The following is a 14,346-nucleotide window of genomic DNA, read 5'->3' on the forward strand; positions in this document are numbered from 1 at the left end:
TTACCCTTGAAGCCAGCACATCTTTCTTTCTTTTATGCCATGCCCTTTCCTCCTTTGGCAAGTAAAATAAACTTTTATTCTTTAAAACTGTCTGAATCTTTATGTCAAGAATTCTTTCTCAGTCTGCACTACAAGTCCCCACCCTACCAATGAGTCCACCTGCTCCTCAGGTTGCCAGCTTCTGAATAAACCCGCTAGTCCCATAACCAACACTTGTCTCTTGAGTTTGGCTTTTGGAGCAACAGGAGTACAATTACAAGAGCAGCTCTACAATTTTAATTTTCCCCTAAGCGAAACATTCTGATTGTTAAGAGTACCTACGAATTATCAGCTCCTAGCCTAATGAGAACATTATGACTCTTTTAAAGGTCAAATGTGGTCATAAAAATCAGACCCATGACCAAATCACTGGCATAGGACATAGATATTCAACATTATGATTTTCTTTCGACATAATTAAAGTTTTGGATAAAATTGCTCATATTCTTCTATTTTGTCTAAGAGTTACTTGAGGTTTTAACACTTCATGGGGAGGCAAGGGCAAGTAAAATGGCCCAAAGAAGAAAATAACTACATATTGTTCTGTTGTAACAACTTGTCTGTGTGAGAAAAAAAATACTCAAGTAAGAAGAATAAATTACAACTGCCCTTTGCTCGCTCCTTGGTGGAAAAAATAATTGCCCTTCATAATGGAGATGAAAAGATATTTTAACCCAGGGAAGCAAAGACATTCAGATTGTTTCTGAAGGACATTCTTCGTGTCTGGTGTGGCCATTCTCTTTACTCCTGAACTTTACAGTAGTATAATAAAAAAGCTTCCAGAATTCTACTTCTCTATCAGATAAGCATACTTTCTAAGGCTCTTTATAACAACAACAAAAGCAAAAAAAAAAAAAAAGAGAGAGAGAGAGAAAACAAATCTTTAATTCAAATTAAGCTTTTTAAAAATGGTATCAAAGTTTTCTACTATACAAAGGCAAAATAAACACTAAACCAGAAACACACACTTCACTTTAATGTGCTAGAGGTTCTGAAATTTAGATTTATTATAGAATGTGACTTTGCGATCAGTTCTTCCAATATCATATACACTTGTGTTTGGGGTGGAATATTGTTTCCCATGGATTCAGCATATTTAGAACTAATTTAAAACTATGCTGAATCAATAAAACTCAGCTGAGTTGAAATAGTTTTCTATTTCAGAGTCCAACTGACAAAATTTACACTTTTGAGAGAGAAGAATGAGTAATTTTAAAATCATAAGTTATCACCTTAATAAGTTGACTTTTCCTTATAGAGAATTCAGCTTATTCCTAAACAGAATCCTGGATTTAAATCAGCCTTCATTCACCTATTTGTTTGTTTAAGCCTTAAAAACCAAGACAGTGCCTTGAATACAGACAGGAAGTGCTATGTAGTTCTTTCTCTCCCAGCACAGCCTGAGAAAAGAGCAATAAGGTAGTTGATGACCACTAATAATTCAAAGCTAGGGTTAGACCATGAAGGTGCCAGAATGTTGGATCAATGGGTCATAAAATGAGAAGTTAGAAAAACTTTGATACAGAACAAGTCACAGCTCATTTTAATTTTGCAAACTCACAACTCTAGAGTGCCAGTATCTGTGACTCTCTACTAGTGGTTATTAACCCTACCTCAGATCAACTCTTGAGAAGCAGCCACACTCTAAATATTTAATATTAATTCCCTGCCAAGGAATTACCTATTAGCTAGGTGGAGGATTTTTCAGGAATCTGTCTTAAGAATATATATTTCTCCCATTCTTCCATCTATGTGTACCCATTCTACACTAATCCATCCTCAGATGGTGTCTGTATTCCTGGACTTTATTGTACAAATTATCAAATGACTATTTTTCCTGAATTGTGGAGGATATTTTTTATTATAACAGATAATGTCCTCGGGTGGAAGACTGCTATTGAATTTTAACTTTGGGAAATTTGTTTCTCCCAATAAGGAGGCCTATTTTATTAATAAACAAATTATGAAATTTATGCAATTTCATGTTGGCCTCTAGAAAGCTTGAAATCCTATACACTAACTTCATTCTTGGAAGGCTCCACTTTATATCTTTCAACAACTTTCTTTTTTTCCTTTAATGCATTATATATAATTCTATGATATTCTAAGCACCAAACTAAGGTAGAGATGTATATATATATGCATTGTGTAGAAGTCAGACAATATTTTCTATGAAACATTTTTGCTGTGACATTCCTATTCTAAAAGACATGGAGTTTATTTTCTTTTTCAACCTTCCACAGAAGATAAGAAGAACCATGAAAGCTTGCATATTGATGTTAATATTTATGCATTTATAAGAATCATAAAATTGGCTTGATGAATAAAGAGGTTTTACACGTGGACAGCAAACCAGACAATGTTTACAGGTCGGTTTCACCCCTGAGAACACTTAGCCCAAAAAGTCTTTGTTCAAAGAAAAGGAAGCTGCACAGTGCCTGTGGCTCAAAGGAGTAAGGCGCTGGCCCCATATGCTGGAGGTGGTGGGTTCAAACCCAGCCCCTGGCCAAAAAAAAAAAAAAACCTGCAATAAATAAATAAATAAATAAAATAAAAGGAAGCTAAGATGCAGAGCAGTTAAGTATAATGTGCTGAAGGTCAAATGCATCGGATGAGCATCTAGGTCTCTGGTATTGAGTAGTTTTATGCTTCCTGTACTGTAACTGTTTCTGTGTAGGCTTTTCTGACTTGTTTTTAGGAGAGAAAGAAAATTGATTCGGTATATGTAACTGCAAATACATATATAGAGCTTGTTACATTTAGTCAATGCTCTGAGTGTCTTAAGTATGTATGTGCTGGTGAATTTAATCCTTATAACAGCTCTATGAAGCAGATACTATAATTAGCCCCATTTTATAGACAGAAAAACTGAGGCGTAAGCTCCCTAGGTGGTGGAGCTGGGATTTAAAGACAGGCAGTGCATCTGATGTCTGTACTCATAATGGCAGCTGCCTCCCATTTATTATACATAATCTGGTCAATTACAAACTTTAACTGAGATTATTTTTAAAATGACAGCACATAAAGTCAACTTATTGTGCAGGAAAAATGCACAACTACATTCCTCAGTATCCATGGGGGGCTGGTTCTAGAACAATTGTTTCCCACAGGTACCAAAATCCAGGGATTTGCAAGTCTCCAAATATAAAATGGCATAGTCTCTGCATATCACCCATGCATATCTTCTTGTCTACTTTAAATCATTTCTAGATTATTTATAATACCAAATACAATATAAGTTCCATGTAAATAAATGTTATAGTATATTAGAGACAGAGTCTCATTTTGTCACCCTCGGTACAGTGCTGTGGCATCACAACTCACAGCAACCTCCAGCTCTTGGGATTAGGCGATTCTCTTGCCTCAGCCTCCTGAGTAGCTGGGACTAGAAGTGCTCACCACAACTCCTGGCTATTTTTTGTTGTTGCAGTTTAGCTGGGGCCAGGTTTGAACCTGCCACCCTTGGTACATGGGGCTGGTGCCCTGCTCATTGAGCCGCAGGTGGCACCCTGTTATAGTGTATTATTTAGGGAATAATAAGAAGAAAAGCCTGAGCTCGTTGGGTATGAATGCATTTTTGCTTTCTGAATATTTTCCATCCACGGTGGTTGAATCCAGAGGCGTGGAAAGCACAGACACAGAGGGTGACCACTTGTCTTCTGCTATTTAAGTCCACACATTCGAATACACGAGTTACCATGGATGATATAAAGCACTTGTTTTCTGTGGATTTCCCTTGTCCCGGGGCCAGTATCCCACCTCTCCTGTGAGCTCTCTCCTCTCCAAGCTTTGGCCACGTGCCTTGCTCCTGAGCTAGAATGATGCCAGAAATGACTGACCTCATTCTCTGCTTGTGAAAATCAGCTGTTCCACCACTGCCACTCACCCCAGAGAACCCATGCTGTTGGATAAAGAGGGAATGTGGTACCTGGACACCAGATAGGCTGGACCCAGGGCAGCTCTGGCTTCCCCAGGAGTTGCCTGGAAGATCCAGTTACTATATGAAGAAATTAACTCCTGGTACCCAGTAAGTAATAGAAGATGGGAAGGAGCCCATATCTAAAGAGCCTACCCTTTTTCCCAGGAGGAGCTAATCTGTGTGCATAGGGGGTCTCTCTAAAGGAATCCCACTAAGGAGCAACAAGCTGCATTGCACACAGCTGTGGTCAGCTCAGAACTGTCGTACCCTTTGTCTGCCTCTCTCCTTCCCTGTATCAGGTCTCTTCCTCCAACTCTTACTTCCCTGGTCTTAAACACCCCACGCCCAGGAAAAGAACCAGCACATGAGAGTTTGCCTCTGTTTTCTAGGAAACCTGGCCTAAGACATCAGATCATGACTGAGATCAATAATTTAATGACATGAAAAGGCAGCTGGCAGGTGGCAGCGGTAGGCGGGAGTGCTAGAGAACACTGGCCGTTCAAGTCCCTGCCCTCTTTCCCTCCACGAATCATTACTGCCCCAGAAAACAACTCAGTGCTACGTAGGAAGTCAAGAACTGTATTTTTTCATAAACAGCATAAATCTATAGCTTTAATTTTTATGGATTTGAGGATTCACTTTGTGAAGATTCAGGAAGGCTTTTTAGTTTAAATTGCTGTCTTATTGGGAGTAGCATGAGATAAACCTATTTCAAGTTTAAATGGCACAGCTACTTGGGGTTGGTACATCTTACAGCCAATTCATTCTTTCAGAATTACCAAAAAACGAAAATTCTATTTCAAATTAAAGCCACGGAGGGGCCTACAAAAATTCTTTATCATTGGGGGAGTGCTACATAACATTAGTCCCTAAGACATTTTAGAATGAAATTGATTCTTTCATACTTGATGGTGCATTCTTTGAAATATCAGCTGGATATTGGTATGGGTACATTAGCAGGTGTGATGTCCTTTTAGTTATGTCTGAGGTCCATCTGAGAGAGAATATGCTAGTATCCTCAATATTTATCACAGAACGTCAACTCTGCTGCGGCCTATTTCGTATTTAAGGTACAGAAATTCTCTTTAATCAATAGTAAAGAGTAATAGGACCTCGGGGAATCAGAGAATTCACCTATGAATTAGAAATTGGGCCTTTGCCAAAGGAAGATGCAGCTTGCCAAATATTGGAGAAAGATGGCCTAGGGGACAAGTTAATGCTCCCTTCCTTGGCTCTCCTGGCATTAAAAATGTTTTTCAGTAAATAATAATCATATGTTATAGTACTTCAATGTTCCAAAGAAATGCTTTCGCTAAAATATCATTCAATGTCATACTTTTGGCTTTTAGAGAAGAAAGAATAATCTAAAGAATGTTTCCAAGTATTCTGCAAAATATAGCTCAAATATGTGGTCTACTCTGGTACCAAAGCTCTTTGTTGAGCTGGGAGAGAAAAACCCATCATGCTCAGAAAATAGTAATTTGACTTGAAGCATTATTATTTATTTTTTTTATTTGCTTTGGCTTGTGAAGAATTTAAAACCTAAACAAAGCATGCCTCCACAATAATGAACTTTAGAGGAATAAAACACGTCTTCCCTTTCAATTAATGTTGGCCTCTTTATAAGATTTAACTGTCTTCTTTTTACGATTTTCATATTGAAATAGCCCCAAATCTAAAAAAGTTAGCTAAATATGTAATAAAGTTATTAAACATGTAGGTGTAAGAAAAACATATTTACATATAGTAGAGATGAAACAGGGAATTAAATGATTGAGTTGTATGAGGCAAGTTTTAATAGGATCAATATCAATGAAATATACAGGTGATAAAAGAAAAAAAAAAGCTGGGAAGTGCTTAACTTTTCACTCCATATTTTCTGTTTTCCGTGTTTTTTTAAGTTTTACTGTATTCCTCATGGAAAATGTTCTTATAATAGCACATTCCATTTTTTGTTTTTAAGGGTAGGGGTCTTGCTCTATTGCCCAGGCTGGAGTACAGTGGTGTAATCATAGCTCACTGTAACCTCAAACTCTTGGGCTCAATTTATCCTCCTGCCTCAATCTCCTGAGTAGCTGGGATGACATGTGTGTGACACCACAATAGAAGCAAATAAGCTGCCTCAAAATAATCACTTGACTTCTTAAATGACATAACATCTCTATAAACAATGAATTATTTATTCTTTGAAATGAATGAAAAAATTTTCAAATAATAGCAAATGCTCACCAGACTGCAAAAAGCGCTGATAATAATTCTTTCACCCACCATTAAAAAGTAGGTGTTATACTGGTTTCTATCTACACTTTTTTTTGTTAAATCTATATCCATTCCTTGGGTTAGCTCACTTATTTCTTCTGCCACAATTCTAAATATCTCTTTATACTGACTTTTAAATACGCATATTTAAATTCATTCATTCTAAAATTCAGTCTCTTGCAGACATCTGTTTCTGTGTCCAAAGAAGCCTCAAACTCAAGCTATACTATATTATACTCAAACTAAGCTATACAAAGAATATGTCCTACCTTTATTTAAAAAAAAAAAAATTAGATATGGGGTCTTACTATGATTCCCAGGCTAGACTCAAGAGATCCTCCTGCCTCAGCCTCCCAAAGGGCTGGGATTACAGGAATAACCCACCATACATGGCTAGTATTTTTCTTTATATCTCCTCTTTGATCTTCTCAAAGTCTTAGTTGAATACTTCACAGATAAAAAAAGTTTTTTTTTTTTTTTTTTTTTGGCTGTGGTTGGGTTTGAACCTGCCACCTCCGGCATATGGGGCCAGCACTCTACTCCTTTGAACCACAGGCACTGCCCCACAGATAAAGATTTTAAATAGAAACTACAACAAACATTAATAACCAACCAGTTCTAGGGATAAAACTCAATGATCATGCACTTTATGTTATTTCCAAATTTATTTGACATAAATTGTTGTAAGAACTGTTTAAGTTGTAAAACAGCCTGATTATTAAGATTATGAAGGAAGGAATGATCTGATTATCTGGTTCAGTTTTTCAGTAGTTACGTTTGTAGCACATTACCAACCTCAGAGAAGTGTATCTGCACAGGTGATTGACTATCCACAGCTGTTTCCTCAACTTTGCAAGGCTGATTTCATATCAATCACTCACAAAGCATGTACTTTGTGAAGCATAGCATGTTACATAAATTAAAGGTAAATAATGAGTTATACTCCCAAATCCTATGAAGACTGGCAAAATACCTGATTATGAAGTGAAATTCCCTGACTCTGGTGGAAATTCCCAATTTTAAAAAACCAGTCTTACTCTTGTAATTGAGTAAATGAGGTGAAGGCTATAGTGTTTAGTAGGATGTAAGCACTCCAATTTGTACAAATAATCGACACGTTGAATCCCACAATGGCATAAATGTACCTATGATAAATATATGAATGACTTAATAAAAAAAAAAACTGTCTTTTGCTGGGACTGTCATCTTGCAAGTCTATATCCCCTAGTTTGGGATTAATCTCCAAGTGTCACCATCATGTGAACACGCCTGTCATTCTTAGTCCCAAGGTAGCCCTTTTCTCTCAGGTCAGGCTCCATTCTCTCTTGATTTCTTGTTCTCAGCCTGACCTGAAACCTGGACTCTAAATACTAAGATTCTACTGTTAGTCCTCTTTAGAATTCTTTCCTGAAAAAGGAACACCTTTCTAATGTCACTAAATTTAATCCTATTTACCAAATGGCATTCGCTGTTGTAGCTCCCTGAAAATGCATTCCTCTTCCAAAGCAAAATGGTTTTCTTGACAAGCAATACATCCAGCAGTATCAACACACAGCTATCAATATATTCCTGGGGCACTCGCTTCGGTCTGTTGGAAATCAAATCTACGGTTGATTTAGGAGGTTCCTTCAGGCTTCCATCCCTCAACAATTTACAGAAAAGATTTATCTACAATAAATAGTGATAAAAAATCAAAATCTACAAATTATTACTGTACCTGTTCTACCTATTATGTTACTGAAGCCTTTGATATATTATTACCAAGTGTTATTTCCATTATATGATTTGAGCTGCCTTCTTCATCATAGTGGAGTTATGGAGTTATTCAATTTTAAGTTATTCAAATTTAAGTCCCAAAGCTGCAGATGCTGGCAAGGGTGTGCAGAGAAGAGCAACACTTGTACACTACTGGTGGGACTGCAAACTATTATAGTCTCTTTGGAAATAAGTATGGAGAATATTTAAAAGGCTAAAAGTGGACCTTCCATTTGATCCTGTCATCCTATTACTAGGTATCCACCCAGAAGAAAAAACAGCATTTCACCTGTGATGACCAGACCCCCTTGATTCCCTGCTAAGACCAGTGGGGAACAAGCCCCCTACCCTTATAAAGGAAACTTCTTCTAAGTCCCAGCCCCCAAAAGGGTGGGGAGGTAGAATTCCGAGAAGAAGTCTGAAATTAGGAAAGTATGCAGGGAGGGGTTGATGTCAGAAAAAGCATCAAAAGTCCCAAGTTCTTTGGAAGCTTCCTCAACCCATGTACCTCCACCCTGAATTGTGTAACCCCTAATGTGATTTATGAGCTAATGCATGTACCCTACCCTGTGACCCCTGAGCTATGCTGAGCTGGGTAATTGCAATATCTTGGCTTGTGTTCAAGCTTGCTTGCTAATTCAGCAGAAATTATAGTATATAAACCCATCTGATGTGCCATTCGACACTGCTTGATTTCCACAGCAACAGCCCCCTGCAGGTGTATTAAATTTATAATAAATTCCTATTGATTATTGCATCAGAGGTGGGGTCCAACTTTCTGTCTCAGTTGTACCAGTTACAACACACCATAAGAAAATTTGCACTGAAATGTTTATAGCAGCTCAATTCACAATCACAAAGATGTGAAAATGACCCAAGTGGGCCTCAGCCCATAAATGGATTAATAAACCACGGTATATTTTGTGGTATGTGTCTACTCTGGAATGCTACTCAACTATAAAAAATACGGACACTTTACGTCTTTTGTGTTAACCTGGAGGGAGTTGAAGAACATTCTCCTTAATAAAGTATCTCAAGAATGGAAAAGCCAGAATCCCACGTACTCAGTACTAATATGAAACTGGTAGATGAACAAGTATGGGCCCACACAAGAGGGAAAACACAATTAGATCAAGAAGGGGGCAGGTGGAAAGGGGAGGGGGTCAGTAATCTCCCACCTAACGGCCACAATGTAGGGATATATGGCACACCTCCTGGGTGAAAGACTCAACTACACCTGGGATTCCTAACAAACGAAATGGTAACCCACTCATACATACCCTTATATTAATCTGAAAAAAAATAAAGTTTTACAAAGATCATGATATAAAACAGTATATTCCTCCCAAGTTCTTAGCAAATTAAAAATATTTCAAATTTTTCTTCCAAATAGGTTTTTTAGGACAGTCTAAAAATTCATTTTATTAGCAAATACTCTTCTTCTTATTTTTAAAGAAGGCAGAAAGGAAGAATTTACACTTACACACTGAAAAGACTTTCTTTTTAAAAATAAGATTATTGATATTTTCTTTCAGGAATGTTTGTGATCAATCTTCCTAATGAGTGGCCACGTGAACATATTAAATTATAAGCTTAGCAGGGTCCATTTCAGAGTAAAATGTTTTATCATTTTGGATCAAAATGTTTTCTCTTAGCAAGTTTTCCAAGTATTTGGCTAGTCTTCCTTTTAGTGAAATGATGAGATCTATATTGAAATAATGGGACATAATCCCCAGGTCGTAATTGAAGGTATCAATAGCATGGTAGAAAAAGCAGCCTGCTTTCCAGTTTTACCACCAGTGCCATTTATCAAGATTGTTTTCAAGTAATTAGATGGGTATAAAAAAAATCAGGAAGGGTAAGGCTGGGAGGCTGTGCTGAAAATGAAAAGTCCCACGCTAAAAGTTTATCACCTGAAGGGCTGGACTCTTCCCAGCATAGTTTGCAGCTCAAAGTCAACACGGAGGATAAAATTGTAAATTCTGAGTCATTTCGATTTTAAGAAGAATAAACCCCTGTTCAGGAAGGGATTGTAATGAGATCCCTTAGAGATCCCAATTGCATTAGAGGTAACAAACTTGTAGAAAGATCTGCAAGGCCTTTTATCACAAAAGAATCCAAGATGTTGGGTCTAACAAAGGGAAATCACAAGAAACTGAAACTCAGACCCAGACAAATACACACACATATATAGTTTTACCTTGCTGCGTTGGGATCCTGTGACCTTAAGGAAGGATGAGGACAAGAAGCAAAATAGCAATAAACAACTGCTCGGAAGACAACTGGTAGACCATAAATGGTGTGCACTCCAGCAAAACACTATCATCTGCCTCTCACAGGTCATTCTAATTTACCTCAGTGGCTTATCAATAAGGATGGATTGGAGACTAGAACACACATACATTAGAAAAGATTATAGTGCCATAGAAAAATTAATCTCATGGTCTTTTTCTCAGCCAGCAACAGTAATGGGCTATCCTCAAATTAAATTGTTTTTATATTTCTCGCACATTGACTTCAATGTTACAGAGATGCTCATGTAAAACTGTCCCTGGACGGGCACTGCACTGAGCTCCCTCCTGGGCTATGTGTTTGTGGGGTCCACTTCAGTTCATTTAAATTCTCACTGCTGGCTATTGATGGGTTTCCAGACTTCTAGCTCGAAGGCCAGACATGTTACTTAATAGGAAAAAAAAAAGAATCTAATCTCTATTTCCTTACACTGAATTTCTTTCTAAGATTCTAAAAGAAAAAAAGAAAAAGAAAGAAAGAAAGAAAAAAAAAAAAGGAGCTGATACATGAGGAAAAGTCTAGTTTGCAATACCTAGTTTCTCCTGTACAAAGCAACAGTGCAGGACAAGCAGAGAGGGAGAAGAATAGTAACTTTCCTTCCAGCTAATTTAACACGAAGCAGCATTTCAAATTATACCGGATATTTAAAAGCTGAGAATTTCTGAGAAAATAATCATAAAATACAATCTAGCCCTGGGGACATAGGCACTCCTAACTCATGCAAGCAAACTGCGTCATGTGCCACCATTTACATATGTACATGGAATGAGTGACCTCCTTGGGCAGACGTCACAAGAGGCCGAATCGTTAAGACTTCAGCTGAGAAAGCACATCAAACCCAGGGTTTGAGTAAATGCTCAATGTTAGGTTGCCCTTCAATCAGTACTTTTTTACATGTCTGTTGGAAATTCCAGACCATAACATCGCTGGGATGAGAGCCATCTACCGTGGGCTCATCTCCGGAGTTCTGAGGAACACTCATTCTGAACATATGGGCTGTCTTTCATGATCTAACTTCTCTCTGTTTTCTGGTCTTAACTTCAGCAAATGTTAGGACTCAGGTTCGTCCATCCAGCTCTGACATGCAGTCCCTTGACACAAGAAGCTGCCGTAAGCCATGAAGCGAGAAACGGAAATGTCAGTTACAAGCTATGGAACAATGTTTCACGGTGGAAAAGAGACACATCTAGAAAGATCCATCTTACTTCAAAACTCTTCACCTCCTCTTCACCGTCATCATCCTCCTCATCGTGACAACTCTGAGACGTGTAGAAAAAAAGAGAGGAAAGGAATACATTGAGGCAGAAAGTGCAGCAGAATTACTTAACACAGAACACAAACCATCTGTAGTCACTTGCCATCAATCATGTTTAAATATTGTTAAGTTGAATGTTTAAAACTTGCCATCATTGGATACTTTTACTTATAGCTTTCATATAAAAGCTATAACCTAATTATAGCCTAAGACTATGGGGAGGGGGGTGGATGGGTGGAGGGAGGGTGATTGGAGGGATCACCTCTGTAGTTTATCTTACAAGGGTACCAGTGAATCTTTCTAAAAGTAGAATATAGATGTTTTGACATAACAACTAAGAAAATGCCATGAAGGCTATGTTAACCAGTTTGATGAAAATATCTCAAATTGTGTATCAAAGCACCAGACTGTACCCTATGATTGCATTGTTATACACAGTTATGATTTAATTAAAAAAAATAGCAAAAAAAACTTGTCGTAAATAATGTTATATATTACATGTAATACTGACATGACCTGATCAATAAATTCATGACCATATTCACACTAGAAAGAAGATTATATATAGTGCTTTTTACAAAATATTAGGTTACCAAATATTTTATATAAATAAATATATATTGTGCTTTTACAAAATTAAAATATTAGGTTACCTATTCACAAATAACACAGAGAAAATGATGAAGCACCTGTCACACCACACCCTCTACCCAGTCATATGTTTGTCTTATTTCACCAAGCTGTAAATCTTAAAGATAAGGATTCTTATTTTCTCTTTTTCTTGTCATGCTGCCATTACAAGGCACTAGCAAAGGCACATGCCTTATTTTCTCTATTTATTTATTTTTTTGAGACAGAGTCTCACTATGTCGCCCTTGGTAGAGTGCTGTAGTGTCATAGCTCACAGCAACCTCAAACTCTTGGGCTTAAGCAATTCTCTTGCCTCAGTCTCCCAAGTAGCTGGGACTACAGGCGCCTGCCACAACGCCCGGCTATTTTGTGTTGTAGTTGTCATTGCTATTTAGCAGGCCTGGGTGGGGTTTGAAACTGGCTGGCATCCTAGCCACTGTACCTCTAAGTTCATTTTTTATTGTATTTGGTTCAAAGGACTAAAGTGAAATTCTAACTGCTTCTTATACAAAGTTAAGGGTGTCTATATACTTTGTGTGCAATTTTTTTAAATGGCATATGAACTTTATGGACACCTTATATTATAAAAATGATAAAAGTAACTATTCTGTTATTTTGAGGTATCTCAGAAATGATACGGGATTTGTGATGAACCACGCACATATTCTTATCTACTTCCCACAGCTGAAAAAAAGAAATTTTTTTTGACAGTGAATCTCACTTTGTTGCCCTCTGTACAGCTCCATGGCATTACAGCTCACAGCGACCTCAGACTCTTGGGCTTAAGTGATCCTCTTGCCTCAGTCTCCCAAGTAGCTAGGACTACAGGCCCCTGCCACAACACTCGGCTATTTTTAGAGATGGGGTCTTGCTCTTGCTCAGGCAGTTCTCAAACTCCTGAAATCAAGTAATCCACCTTCCTCAGTCTCCCAAAGTGCTAGGATTACGGGCATGAAAAATATTTTTTTTTTTTTGAGATAAACAAGTCTGGCTCTGTTACCCAGGCTTGAGTGCTATGGCATCATAGCTCACAGCAATATCAAACTCCAAGGCTTCAGGCGATCCTCCTGCCTAAGCCTCCCAAGTAACTGGGACTACGCACACCCAACACAAAACCTGGCTAGTTCTTCTATTTTTAGAAGAAACAGGGGTCTCACTCTTGCTCAAGTTGGTGTCCAACTCCTGAGCTCAAGGGATCCTCCTGCCTTGGCCTCCCAGAGTACAAGGATTACAGGCATGAGCCACTGTACCCAGCCCACAGATGAAATTTTTGCTTGCTAAGGAGAGGATGGTGATTAGTAACCAGGGCTCCAGAGGCATAGTGCCTGGATCAGATCCCAGTGCTGTAGTTAGTAGGTGAGCAGTCTTGGGCAAGTTCCTTCATCTCTCTCTGTTTCCATTTCTTCATATTTAAGAAGGGATAAATAAAAGAGTGCCTGGGTTCTCAAGAGGAGCTCACGATTTAATATATATAAATTATTTGCCAGTTAGAAAAAAGTGTCTGAAAAATAATAAACTTTTAATAAAAATCTCAGCTTCTGTTACCATTATGGTTTGGAGTATCATGGTAACCAGAAGAAAGGGTTATTAATCAGGATCTATAGAAAGAAGAAATCTACAGCTTTCAAAATTAGATTGCCCCATCCCTCTAAGTATTTCTGAATACGTGGGAGGCACTCAGTCTGTCAGGGAGGTGTAGGAGGGAAATTGTGAAATGGAAGTTACAAATCAGAAAAATACACTTAATTGGAAGAGTCACAATCCTCTGGGCATGGAGATGAACTAGGGGTGGGATGAAGGGTACAAAATCCTTCTTGCCCATACTATGATAAATTTTAAAGATTTATCGTACTTTTTCATTCATTCAACAATTACATACTGAACACTTAATGTCAGACAGGAGTGTCTCATCACATGTCTGACATCCCCACAGAAGTGGCTCACAGGCAACGTTAAAATGTGCAAGAATTTCCGGGTGTAGTGGCTCACGCTTGTAATCCTAGCACTCTGGGAGGCCAAGGTGGGAGGATCCCTTGAGCTCAGGGGTTCAGCTTGAGCACAAGTGATACTCCATCACTACTAAAAATAGTTGGGCCTTGTTGCTGGCCCCTGTAGTCTCAGCTACTTAGGAGGCTGAGGCAAGAGGATCACTCGAGCCCAAGAGTTTGAGGTTGCTGTGCGCTATGATATCACAGCA

General features: G+C 38.2%; 1 protein-coding gene across 1 annotated transcript in view; it reads right to left on the bottom strand.

Moving 5' to 3' along the window:
- RYR2 (ryanodine receptor 2) overlaps positions 1 to 14,346 on the bottom strand; it is a gene marked incomplete at its 5' end in the record, with an annotated part of 583,561 nt that overhangs the window by 79,647 nt on the left and 489,568 nt on the right. Inside the window, 2 exons of the mRNA XM_023519246.1 lie at positions 10,173 to 10,196; positions 11,470 to 11,523. Of these exons, the coding sequence (XP_023375014.1) occupies positions 10,173 to 10,196; positions 11,470 to 11,523 (78 nt within the window). The remainder of the gene's footprint in view (positions 1 to 10,172; positions 10,197 to 11,469; positions 11,524 to 14,346) is intronic.

The sequence above is a fragment of the Otolemur garnettii genome, unplaced genomic scaffold (genome assembly GCF_000181295.1).
Source record: "Otolemur garnettii isolate 467f Iridium unplaced genomic scaffold, OtoGar3 scaffold00165, whole genome shotgun sequence".
NCBI classification, from domain to species: Eukaryota; Metazoa; Chordata; class Mammalia; order Primates; family Galagidae; genus Otolemur; species Otolemur garnettii.